The sequence below is a fragment of the Anser anser genome, assembly GCF_964211835.1.
Source record: "Anser anser genome assembly, chromosome: 1".
Classification (NCBI taxonomy): domain Eukaryota; kingdom Metazoa; phylum Chordata; class Aves; order Anseriformes; family Anatidae; genus Anser; species Anser anser.
Window position 1 is genome coordinate 149,267,822 of NC_139720.1, and position 13,618 is coordinate 149,281,439.

General features: G+C 38.4%; 1 protein-coding gene across 1 annotated transcript in view; it reads right to left on the minus strand.

Moving 5' to 3' along the window:
* Window positions 1-641: 641 nt before the first annotated feature.
* Window positions 642-13,618, minus strand: part of IRS2 (insulin receptor substrate 2) — a 30,512-nt gene continuing 17,535 nt past the window's right edge. The window contains exon 2 of the mRNA XM_083847792.1: window positions 642-3,049. Coding sequence (XP_083703918.1) covers window positions 3,045-3,049 — 5 coding nt within the window. The 3' untranslated portion in view covers window positions 642-3,044. The remainder of the gene's footprint in view (window positions 3,050-13,618) is intronic.

The following is a 13,618-nucleotide window of genomic DNA, read 5'->3' on the forward strand; positions in this document are numbered from 1 at the left end:
GAGAGATCAGGCTTTTTATCAGTGTACTGTCGTCCCCTTGTCACCACAATCCTTGTCGTCAGTCAGTGAGCATCACACCACCGGGCATTTACGTGAATGCAAGGAACGCTGAAAAAGAATCATAGGTTAATGAACCCTACTACTGACAAATACTACAGAGCAAATTTGGCTACAGTGACCCCATGGCATCCCTGACTGTGCCCCAAAGCCCCTGCACAGAAGCCAGAAGATGAAGAAACCTGCACAGCGCATTAGGCTCCTCCTATTCACCTTGTACCGGTGTAAGTGACTATATCGTATGTATAGGGCAAGCGTGTTCCCTCTAAATAAACTGCCAGAGAGACTTGCTTAGTCATCTGTTGGGATGAGAGCTTTCTAAACTGCCATTAAAAAAATATAAACTTTGCCTTTGTAACACAGATTTATTACTAAGAAAAAAAAGATTTAAAATGATTTCATGATTTTTTGCATGTTGTATGTGTTAAAAGAAAGTAAGTATGCACAGAGCAGTAAGAATTATTCAGAGAATGTTTTTCACTTTAAAAGAGAAGAAATGGTTATTCTATAAACAACCTCCCCCCCCCCCAAAAAAAAAACACAACACACCACTCCTAGAGAAAAAAGGCACACAAATACTTTACTCCTTTCATAAATAATGTATTTTATTGCATATGGCTATTAAGGAGAGCATCCATGATCAATACAGACTAAATACAATACACTACTCTAGTTCCATTTATTCTGGTCTCCAGCAGCATCACATTTATCCTTATATACAGCGTGTACATTGGAAGACACAGCAAGATAAGTTAAGTCTCTTGTCATATCACAATAGCAAGAAATATATTTAACATCTTGATATCCAGAAACAATACGTACCCAAAAAGAAAACACTGCTTAATAACTGTTAAGGTTATATAGCAAAAAATATTTTAAATTTAAGGTAAGTCAGGCAAAATGTACAAAGACCCAATATACATTGTGAATTTTTAGCAAACATAACATTTATACATTTTGGTTCCATTCTGTAAACTAAATTAAGAATGTAAGTATTGCATATGCCTTTGCGAAATATACAGGATAGAGAAGAATTGACTATATTGTCAAGTTTTTGTTTTGAAGTTGCTGTATGCATTTTAGCCATTTATTTTAGTGGCATGATTTCCTAATCAGTACAGAGGGCTCCTTCAAAATAGAAGTTCAAAATATTGTATTCAGCAGGTACCACGCTCAGTGCTATGGGGAGGTTCAGACAGAAAATGTCAACAACGGTATTTGCTTTTTCGGTTCCAGAATTGAACAAGCAGCATTTTAGAATGTTTTCGAACCATTTATAGTATTATTATTATTGAAAAAAAACCTCAGATAGATTAGATATTTAAATTGATTTTAGATCTAATATTGTATTAACCTATGCATTGCTGTGATTTAAGACCCCCAAAATTACACTGAAAAATAAAGTGTTTCAAGGGGTAGGGAAGGAATTAGTTTACATTCATCTTTGTCTTGTAATACAATCCTCAGTTCTAAAAATTCAGCATGTAAGCAGGAAGACCACATTGTCATTCATTTGTAAGACATTGACTCTCGTCTTCCTCAGAAAAAAAATCCAAAATGATAATGCGTTGTTAATAGTGATGTACAGGTCCCACCTAGCACAATGATTTTCAAAAAAATAAGTCTCACATAACTCAAATAACTTAGTAATACTTACATGTCTATCAGAGCAGGCACTGGGGAGGTACCATTAAAACGTATATGAACTCTTCAACAAGTTTATCAAAGGAGAAACAAGGTGGCATGACATTCTGCTAGTCTGGAGCATCAGCTGTATATGACGTGTGACCATAGCCGCCACATCACTTGTATTTTCAGACTACTTGAAACGTGATGCACAAGTAGTCTTGAAAATAACTCTGGATAAGCGACTGCAATGTTTCTTCTTTCCCTGTAATAATGCCTGTAGCTGCAATGATGCTTTTCTGGTAGAAGGCAAATATTAGGACTTCCTAGATGGCAAAATAATACTGTGTTAATATTAGCGCTTGAACCTGTCCGATACCCACTATCATCCCTGCATTCCTAGCATGCCTACGTAGATTTTTGGTTACAAGAAACGCAGCTAAGAACAGGGTTAAACTGACAAAAGTGAGCTTGTAGATAGGAGAAAAGGCTTTTGCAATCTGAAGTACCTACATCAACACCTACATAGAGAGGATTAAACAAGTGTGTCGAAGGTAAAGAGAGATACCCCCAACAGTTTGATGTTTTTAACTTATGTCACTTCAGTTACACATTTTTATTTTTCAACTACTCTAAATCCTCCGTCCAAGTCCGATGCACAGAGTTTCATCCCGTCTTAGACTTTCCAGTGCCCTCACCAGGCTCCGTCTGAGAAGCAAGCTCTGCAGCTGGCGATGGAGAAGCAGGCAGCAGCTGTATGCGTTACAAGTTCAGTAAGGCTGGCGACCGCTCTTGAGAGAGACTCAGCATAGAGATAAAGGAGGTCCTGTCGTACACCAAACACCGCAAATCCGGCTTTACTTTGAACTGAGGTAGGTAGTACTGTGATAGGCTTGAAATTATGCCAGTAAATACCAGATCTGACTGCTTCAGCAGGTGCCACAGAATCCCCTAATATGCCAAAGGATAAACACAGTTTGTCTTTGCAGAAAAAGGAAATGAAGGCATTGGCCGTTAGTTAAAGAGGCCGGCAGAAAAGTTCCTACTGTCTAAAGAACATCTCCAACTCCTGCCAAAACAGCAGCAAAATGATAGTGTAGATGCCATTGACAGGACGTGAGTTGGGCGGGTTGCTTTCCCTTCCTCGCTGATTCGCTGTACGGTTTAGTCCACAACAGTTTGAAAGTTAAGTAACCGTCCGGACCAACAATGACAACAACAAAAAGTAAACCTTAAGCAGCTTCAGTTAAAAAACAAACAACAACAACAAAACAAAACAAAACAAAAAACCATGTATGCTGAGCAGCTTCTTTGAATGTTGTACTCTGTTGTTTGAGGTCATGGTGATAAAACTAACTCCTTCACTCTGAAAAGAAAAACAAAGAGAGTCAATAACAGCTGCAACAAAAATCATATTGATGATTAATACAACACAAAAAATACCATATAGAGATTATTCAGAAGAGTGTTTCATGGAAAAAAAGGTACGTAATAACTGCTATTCTATCTGCATACGTCATAAAGCATTATGGAGGCAACAAAAGGAGCTCTTTCCAACCCCACGCCATGTTCCTTGTGTAGGACTTCCCTGCTGCAGCTCCTCAAACCAGCAAAACACAGGAGGCAGAACCAGCTAGAAAACATGTCACGAAATCCCCCCAGCTCAATTTGTGACCCTCGCTGTTTTGTATCAATAGTAAGAAAAGGTATTGCATGAAGTAGGTACAAATTCAAGTGTTGTTTTAATTGTCTGGCTGTTATCAAAAGCTGTCCAGTTCCAGACATTAAAAACAAGAGTTTCTTGAGACTGTTTTAACTCTAGGGAAAGAGACTTCCAAAAACGTAAGCAAAGACAGGCCCTTGTTCTAATTTAGTTATTTGATTTAATATTATTCCACAATTAAAACAATGAGTTATGTTGGCAAATGGATGGAATCCTCTTCAGATTACTGTCTACAGAACTGCTTTAAACATCGAAGGTGAATTACGCAGTAACATAGAAACTGATTATGAAGTGACCCATCCTATTTTAAAGAACCCAGCTGACTCCTCTCTTTTTTTACTGCAAAGAATGAATGGAGAAGATATGCCACCGCCATAAATAGATATATTGATTAACTCACAACATTAAAGGTCATTTGTTAACATGGTCATTAAAAATCAAATTTCCTCAATTTGCTGTTTATTGATAGTTTTCCAATTTGCTATGATTTTTTATAAAACAGCAATGTAAAAACAGTAGTAATCAAAACACCAAGACTGTAAATTTTACATGAAAGAACACTGACACCTTATTTTGAAAGGTGCTAAGTGGTATAGCCCAATACAATTCCAGGCTGCAACACTACATTCCTCTTAAGTACTATTAATATTATCTAGTTTATCTAGTTGTTTAAAGCAATTTTGTTGTTGTATGTTGCTGTACCCAAGTTTACAAGTTAGAAGAAAACTCTAGTTTGAAGACGTATGTCAAAAGTTTTCTTAGAAGCTGAAGCTTCTAGGATTTTCACTCTGGGAACTAACACTGTTACCTAGAAAAGCCACAGCCCTTTAATTTCAACTGTATGTATACAGTCAGTATTTGCTTTGGGACCACTATGAATTATATATGACCCCTGGATGTCAAAGTGCTTATCTGTGCAAGTTTCACTACACACGAGCTTCTAATAAACCAATACAAAGGCTTTTCTTCAAGTCTATACAAAAAACACAGGTTGACATATCTTGGCACATATGTGAGAATTACTAAATTGCTATTGAATCGCTCAGAGCTAAGGTTTACTTAAGGAATAAGTACTGTCGAAGTCAATTGGAACAGCTGTATGATCAGTTACTTAGGATGTTACTTAGGATTTAGTTTACTGACACAGCCTGAGATGAATTAATAGCTTGCCAAGACCAAAAAGAAAGTATCTCATTGCCCGCAACCACTGCCATTTATTTGGTACCACTTTTCTGATCTGACGCTAAGTCAATTCTAGCCATTCAAACTTCAGAAGAAGAGCTTTTTTTTCCCCATCCCCAAGCTAATAACCTGAATTGGCTTACGATACAATTAAGGAAGCCCCAAAACTGCCAGTAAGACAGAATTAGAAGTAGCACTCAGATACATTGGATGAAATAGGAGCTGAGAGAGTAGAAGGGAAGCTGAGATGGAAAGAGGACATGGAAAGCCTGGAAGAACAGCAAGGTTTGTCATTTTTGCTGGTTGTGAGCTGTAAATCCAGCTGCTACGGATACCGAAGATCCCATAAAATGAAACCATACCCTAGAGGGTTTTGTAAACTTTGAATCTGGAGTTGGGAACCAAAAGAAAGCAACTGGCCTGGCAGTCATCATCTATTCCAGCAAGGCTATGAAGGAGAACAAGGGCAGTATGGGTGGCTCTCAGGAGGGAGCAGAGATCCCTTGTTTGAGGAAGAGTTGCCTAGCAATCCTCTTTGTTCTGACTTTTATTCGGGGAAGCAGGATGCATGCACACCACAGAATCATTTAGGCTGGAAAAAACCTCTAAGATTTCTGGTCAAACCTTTAAATGTAGGCATACATGTAAGTGCTTAAAGATATGCACTGATTCTGTGCAATTGCTTTCCTTCAAATGTAAACTAACACAACAGCTAAGTTTAAGTTACCATTGCATCAGAGTGATAGCTAAAGTCCAATTTTTTTTTTAATAGATAAATTTAAAAATAATTTATTCAGATAGGGAAATCAGAGAAGGAAACTTTTGTACGTGCAAAGACAACAGGCAAAAATGTTTCGAGAAGTATGCCTGCCTAGGGTGGCCACCAGGAAGGACTGATCGTTAGCTACTGAGTAAATCTGCGATTGCTCTCGATTGCTCTTGCAATACAACAGGTGCTTTCCAGCCAGAATTCAACTGGAGCAGGTGGGGTGGTCTGTGTTAGAGCACTCCCAAACTTGGTTCACAGAGCTTTACACGGATATTTACATCAATATCACTACTATTATTGCTATTATTTATTTGTTTTACTTCAGCCATTAATATCTTATACTTATTTCAAGTCCCAGGTCAACACTGCTCTTAGATTAATCTATCACTGCAAGTCAAACCAGTGAACATCACCTTTACTCTGGGACTAAACAGAATTCCCAAAGGACATGAATATATTATTTGATAACCTTATTCCCCCTGGGTACACACAAATCACAATACAAAGAGCAGCACTGTATCGATGCTTAAGTTCCCTCTTGGTTTTGAGTCTTGTTACAAAAAACCTCCATGCTAGCTGCTGGGTTTCCACAACTACCTCATGTCAGCTGATTCCACCAGTGCTTCCTGGGGAATAAATCAGATAATAAAATACACAAAAATTGCTCAGAAATGACCAAATGCTCAAAGATTTTCTAAATATACTGTCAAGAGAATACAGTGGTTAATTGATTAAAGAAGATCTCATCTTTTTATTAATTTTCAAAGTCAGTAACTAATTAGCAAAAATTTTCATAATCCCTAAAAATAATTCTCTTCTGCTAACAAGCACAAAAGACAGAAACTGCCACTCGTGTGGCTCATGGCACAACACGGTGCTGGTTATTCATCACCAGTCAATTTGTTCAAGTGGCAGTGCGACCGTCAGAGCGGATAAAGCGCGGGTCAGAGAGCCCCCAGCGCTGCTGCGGGCTTGTGCCCTGACTCCAGGCGAATGGCTCCCTGGTTTTGTCCCTTTGTCTCCCCTCCCCACATTGCCTGCCAAATCAATTAAGGCTCTGATCCCGCTAACTAACTTTTCCTGGAAGAGCAATCCTATTGATATGACCGAATCCCAAGGTTAACAACGGGGACGTTTGCAGGCTGCAGGCCAAGCCATTAGACAGCACGGCCCAAGGACCTGGATCCCACCTGCAAAATACAGGGCAGGAGCCAAATCCTGACCTAGCTCTGACTCTCATTAAGCAATTTAAGGAGCAATATACTTAATAAAAAGCACAGAGGTAACCCTGCTAAAGATAACAGAACAGCTTTTGTGTTTAGCTGTGGGTCTCCACCAGTAATTCCAGGGAATTCAGCGAGAATGCTCCTACCAAATAAAGCAGAGCTTGGCCATTGTCACAAGAAAACGTTTCCATCGGAGCTTAAACATTTGCCTTAACAGCACTTCACAGGAAAACATAAAGTAGTATGCTCTAGCAATTTACAAAGTCCAAGAATAATAGCAATCCAAAGTGAAATGTCTCCAGATTTGATGTGAAAAACAAGTTAAATCATGAAATTAAAAAGCCACATTTTAAGTATTTTTTTTTAAACAAGTCATGGTTGATAACATCTGGAGACATGCTGCCCCAAGTAACTACCCCCTTTTGGTACGTAAGTCCGCTAAGGAACAGTACACGATGTTACTTGGATACATTTTTGTTGTATGAGTTTAGAAAAGTGAGCATTGGGTCAATACAGATTATTCATGACCGATTATGAAAACTACTGAATTTCTTTCAGGTAGTAAAGCAAGGACGGTGTGGCCACAGTCACCTCTATTGACATGAGCTTTGTAGTACTCTTCTCTCTTTAGTCAAATAGTTAAAAATCGTAACACTTTGAGTTGCATTATGATAAACATGGAGAAAGATACTATCTTCTAAAGCAGGAAACAAAGCGCTAGGTTGTCTGGAAAAAGATACTACATGTCAGCAGTTGTGAGTACTGTTTCTTTCCCCTAGCATACACACAGAAGGCTGATGTGTTCATCTGATCTATGGACAAATCCCCACAATTTATTCTGAGTGTCAACTTTTATCCAAAGGTACTAATAAAATCAAAGGCATCTGTATTTGATACCACCTATTTACATGGATAACAAACATTTTACCTGCAATTTTTCACTAGCAGCTGAGTCTACACTTGAAGTGCAGATGACAATGGGGGCTACGCTTAGTTGATTTCAGAATTTGATATAATTTGTGTTTCATATCATTTTGTCAAGGTTTTTATAGATTTTGTAATATGAATAACTAAAACATTAAAATGTAATTATGTGGAAAATAAAGGATTAAACTCACAAATGCCATTATAATGAATTTATAGCTAAAGTGCTGGTCCAGAAACACATTTCCCATATAAATTATAATAAAATAGACACTTCAAATTTAAAATTAAGAAACTAGACATGCTCATTTTTCCAGGATTAATTTAATACATTTGCAATCATATCTCTTAATTTCAGAGCTACAGCCATTGTATACTATTAAACAAGTTTGTATAGATGTGATTTAATCCCATGATTAGGGGTAAAAAAAATTAGACAAAAAACTCAACATAGTACTATCTGAACTTTGTTCAATTATCCTCTCTCTTGCAAGTTGGCTATACAACTGTTTAAAAATGTTAAATAAAATTAAGCAAAAAATCAAGCTTCTTTCTCTGAGCAGGCGAAAAAGAAAAAAAGATGTCTAGTCCTTTTGGCCTTCCACTGGGAGTTTGTAAGAGGGACAAAAACACACACAAAGAAGCAGATGTGGCAGCTATATAGGAAATGTACTACTGAAAAGATTAGTCTGTGGCGGGCAGCCAAAGAGCCACTCTGCAGTTCACAAGTATAGGATTTAGCCATCATGGAAAAAGGATTCATCTTCTTGGTTGATGCCCATTACCATGCAACTGTAATTGCCTCCCACCTTACAAACCATCAAACTATTCCTTTATCAATGTGGATGCAAAACCAGAACACTGGAAATGTAGCCTCAATTAGCCTGTTGGCTTGATTTTTTTTATAGCTCCTTTGGTCATGTCAATGAGAGAGTGCAGCTCTTCCCCGGGAAAGACTGATGGCAATGAGCAAATTCTAGCGACACCTCTTTGCATATATTGCGAGACAGGAAGTTTCTTATTAGAGACAATCTTTGCAAAACAACGCGCTCGCTTTACAAGTGTTGAAGGGCGAGGGAGGAAGGGATTGGTGACTAATACAGCGAACTACCTGCCATCCCCATCTTCAGAGACACAACAAAACCACGTATATTTGCATGTCTACCCCTTAGAGCGTACATTAGGTAATATTCATCTCAGCACAATTCTGGTATCCCTTGCGTGTACCTCTACATCTCTGACCCACTCACCTTATGAGGAGCTAGAATGACTAAACTCTGTATAGTCAAGGGGAAGAAACAGGCACTTCTAAGCAACAACTCATCTGCCCTATTTCACACAAGGCTCAGATGAATAACAGAAACAAAAAATCTCCAAGTCTGTGAGGTGTACAACTTCGTATTCCTCTCAGGAGCACAGACCAAATCATCTTACACACCTTTACAGCTGCTGAAAGTTTGCTCAGCTTGCAATTCGAAGGTATATTTGTCCCCCCTCTAATCCTTAGCAGTAGCCATTAGCAAGGGCAACAATGACAAGAAAGAAGACCTCTTGTAACTAGAGCGTGATATTCTCACACAACGAAGACTGAAATGCCATCAGTATATTGGTAGACTTAGTAGTTGTCTACCAATGTCTATTGGCCATTGGACACCAATGGCCAATACCAAAGACTGATGGCTTCTTCTAAGCCACTGGGTTACCTCCGTACATGTGACTAAACAATACAATAGTAGAGTGCACTCAAAGAGTTGAAAAGCATGCCTTTTCTCTCTCGCTTGGGAGAAAAAGCAATCTTTTCCAGTGATTAAATTGACGAATTATTCATATTAAATATTTAAATATTCATGGGAACAGGAATAAGGACTCATGTAAGTTGTGGGAAGTCATGTTCACTCTCTCTTTCCACTAGAACAGATATCTAATTATTCCATGAAAACAGCTTCAGTAAGAAAGAATGAGAGCACTCTACCAAAGAATATATGGCTAAGATGTGCTAGGGACTAGGGCACTGGGGAAAAGAATTGACTTTTTTTTCAGCTAGAAAGGTACTGGATGCAGGTCAGTACTGGGTGAGTGCTCTAGCCACTTAAGCATTGTGGCTAGGGGAAGAGAAATACCTCTTCCAGGCACTCTTTGAAAGATTGATCCCTTCCTTCATCATTGACAAAAGGGCTTAGGCACCTAGAATGAAGAGATTTCAGATTTACAAAGTCTGTATGGAGACTTGAGCATTCATTCCTCCACCCTAGAGGAAGACATTTATCTTCCAGAGAGTGCCATGTTTTAAAAGACAAAGCTCTATTCATCTTTCACAATCAACTGCCTGCCTTGCAAATAGACAGAACCTCCCCAAAAACAGGAACTGAAATGAGCAATACAACACAACTCCTGCGCCTAGCCTCCCTTCATGGAAACTTTCAGTACCTGTAGTCTGGAGTTTCACACGTCAACTACAGGGTGTGAGAAGAATGATATCCTTTCGTTTGTTCACAACCTGCCACATGTGAATTTAATGGCTCCAATAAAGCTGGAGTTTTAGTTCCCATGTACAATCAAGAGTCCCATATACCATCCCACGGTGTCTTTACTTCATATATTGAGACATGAAACAGGTAGAACTGCAATTCCCCCATATGGGCGTTTCCTGCACTCAACCTGAGAGCACAATGGAGAGGCTCAAAAACAGTGCCCCGGAATTTCTATACAGTCCTGCAAAACTGGGATGAAAAGTTCTACATGGCTGACAAACACTTTCTTCAGGATTTTTAGGAGAAGAAAAGCTGTGCTGCACGTTACCTGAAAAAGTTTCTAACGCTTTGATTGAAAATAAATTACACAGCATACACAGACTGGGGGAGAGGAAGGGAAGGGAGATTCCCTATGAGAAGAGAAAAAAGTATCCACAGATGTCCAGTGCTGAGCTCACTACTTTATTTTGCCCATCTACTATCTGCTCTTTAGGACAAAAAAAAAAAAAAAAAAAAGTGGAGCAGAAGTAGTATTCCCTTTTTACATGATTTCCTAATGGGTTCTCAATATTTGATACACAGAGAGCTCCTATAACTTATTGTGTGTTCAACCATGCTTCTCCTCGTAGGTTTACACAAAGGTATTTTTTCCTTTTTTTTTTTTTGTAATTTCTTTTGTCTATGAGTTTAAAGAGGTTTTTTAGTTAGTTTGTTTGTTTTTCCCATGAAACCAGTGTAGAATCCTTCCTTCACACTAAAAGAAGAATGAGCCACTGTTTTACGGAATGCTGCTTTGAAAAAAAGTAGGAAGTTTGCTTTCTCAGTTTCTTATCTTCTGAAATATCATTACTGAGAACCATTAAATAGCCACATAATTCAATTCAGCTATTAATGTATATAATATTACTCCTTTTAAGAATATGTCTCTAGTAGCCCAGAGTTGTTAATACAGTAGCACAAACCAGGTTAAGCACTTAACCTTTTTCCTTTATTAGTTCTACCTAAACAATAATTCAAGCATCTATATACAAAAGTTCAGATAAAAAAAGTAACATATTTCCATTATCCAAAGTCTCCTTATTTTAAAGGCTTTTTTTATTCTGCAAACTTTGTGGGGTTTGTATTTATGTTGTGCTTAGAAACCTCTATTAATGGAGCCTATAGTGCTAGGCACTGCATATGCATGAAGGCACGATATATTTCTCTACTAATCACAGGAAATTATCTGAATAGATGTGTGATTATGGCTTTTTATTGAATGTATTGCTCCTGTTAGTAATGAAATATTTGTGCTATCAACATATAAAAGAGGAACTGAAAAGAAAACTCTCAAAAAAAGTACTTGGAGTACTGTGAAAAGGATTCTAACGACTAAATTTGTGAGAAAAAGACACAAACGAAATGTAGTGAAAAGGTAAACTGCACTTGCAACAGATCTCAGTACTTTGCTTGTGGCAGCCAGCCACCAGTGATGGCCAGATTCAATATGCTATCAGGGACACGACAACACGGACGTGAGGAAAATACATATTCCTGTGAATGAGCCTTTACATTTTTCAAGCCTCTGAAATATTTCTGCAGGAAAATGATTTCTGGCTGTCTGAAGCACAAGCTTAGTTTATTGCTGGTCAATAACTTTTTTAGATCTATTTCTGTGCATTACGATATTACGGTTGCTATTTTATAATCTGTGCATCTTACTGTGTTCAGCTACACTCCTTACCACTGCGGCACCTGTTAAGCATAGTCTACACAACACAAAATTAAAATTTATAAACTCAGTCTCAGATTTACGTTGACAAAAAGCAGCCACAATTTAAGATACTCAGAAATGTCTGTGCCTACACCTGAAACAAGGCAGGGGAGATCCCCTGACAGCCCTCAAGTCCTGAGCTGCGAGAAAGATGACTACCAACCAGGGAACCCACTGCACTGCTCAGGGACTCCCTCTCTGCCCCCATAGCTGGGTTTTCCCCCAGATGGGTATCAAGAGGCAGGATGGGGGTTGGCAGATGATGCAAACCATTTTTTTTTGGTTGTAGTTGTTGTTGTTGTTGACAAGGGACATGGGATTTGGGAGACAGATCCTGCCCAGAACTAGAACAATCCAATTTAAGCAAATACTTCATAATACCCCCACAGAGAATGATCAAAGCATCTCACCCTTTTCTCAAGTACACACAGGGGCTATGATCATATTTCAGGAGAACGTTTATAGAAGGTAGGTAGTCCGAGCTACTTCGTTAATGGCAACAAGCCGAGCTCTCATTAACATGTTTGGACTGTAGGCTTGCAACCAACACCCACCCATGGCAGAGTGGTTACTATCTTAAAGTCACAGATTTCATGGGTTGCCAGTCCCCATTGGTTTCAATACCTTCATCCTCTAGATTTCTTTACAAACTAGACTGTATTCTCCCTCAGAAAACCACATTTCTGAGAAATGTTAGAAAAAATAAGTCACTTTCATGTTCACTTATAAAACAAACATTTAAAACAAACAGGGGAACCTGTAACTTCCTTTACAATGCGTTGTTCTGAAGTTAATCTCTAGATGAATTAGCATTTATTTCTGAGGCTGATATGGATCGTATTGCATACGGAAGTGAGTATTACGTTACAAGGTGAAGGGAGAGGATGTATGTTTGTCACATGAGCCTCATAAATACCATCCACATATCGCACCTGGAGGCTAACTGCTACTCTGTTCAAAAGCAGAGGCAAAGAGCTCAGCAAACTGTTTAGAGAAGCGATTCTTGTTTAAAATTTATCTTCCGAGAACACCAGTTTAAAAACTGGAAGTTAGTCATAAAATAACTCACGATAGCAGCAAGTATATAGAATAATATCCTCCTCTTACTCATATTTTACGTTCTCACCCCCAAAACACAGATTATACTGAATAAATGAGATTGTTCCCAGCTCTACTGCATGCGCCTTGAATCTTTCCTAGGAGTTTCCTGCAGATATAAAGTGAAGCAAGTGCACATTCATTAGCTCAGCAAGACCAAACAGATGCAGAAGCTTCACTTTGGAGAAGGGTAGCTAAAGAAGGTGAATGCAAAATGCCAAGTTTCATCTGCCCTAAGGAACAAGTAGGAATGAGACAGGTGATGAATCTCAGCTTAGAAAACAGCATGTATTTGGCTGTTTTTCTGCAGTGAGACCTGCAGTACAAAACGTTACTTCCCTCAAGAAAAGAACATTTGTTTAAACACAAGAAATACTATGCCCTCAAAGCACAGTGTGCTTTCAGAGCACTCTTCTCCAAACTTCAGACTTAAAATGAAGACAAAAAATTGGTATAAATCATGTCCAATATTGCTAACTCCAGAGCACGATGCACTCTCTTGTGATTACAAAAGCTCTCAGTACACATTTGTACAAACAAAGCTGTACTTGACTGTTTCAAGAGTTCTGTTTTTTTCCTCATCTCACAGGTGCTCTCACACACGCATCTTTGCCTTCTTTTGTTTAATGGCTCACCTGATTTGTTGCTGTGTAAATATGTTTATAAGCAACCGTTGATGCTTAATTTCCTTAAAAATGTTCAACAGTACCTCAGATAGCATTTTAAAAAATACATTCTACTTAGAACAATATATCTGATATAACCGAGACTGGAATCTTTTTGAAATTG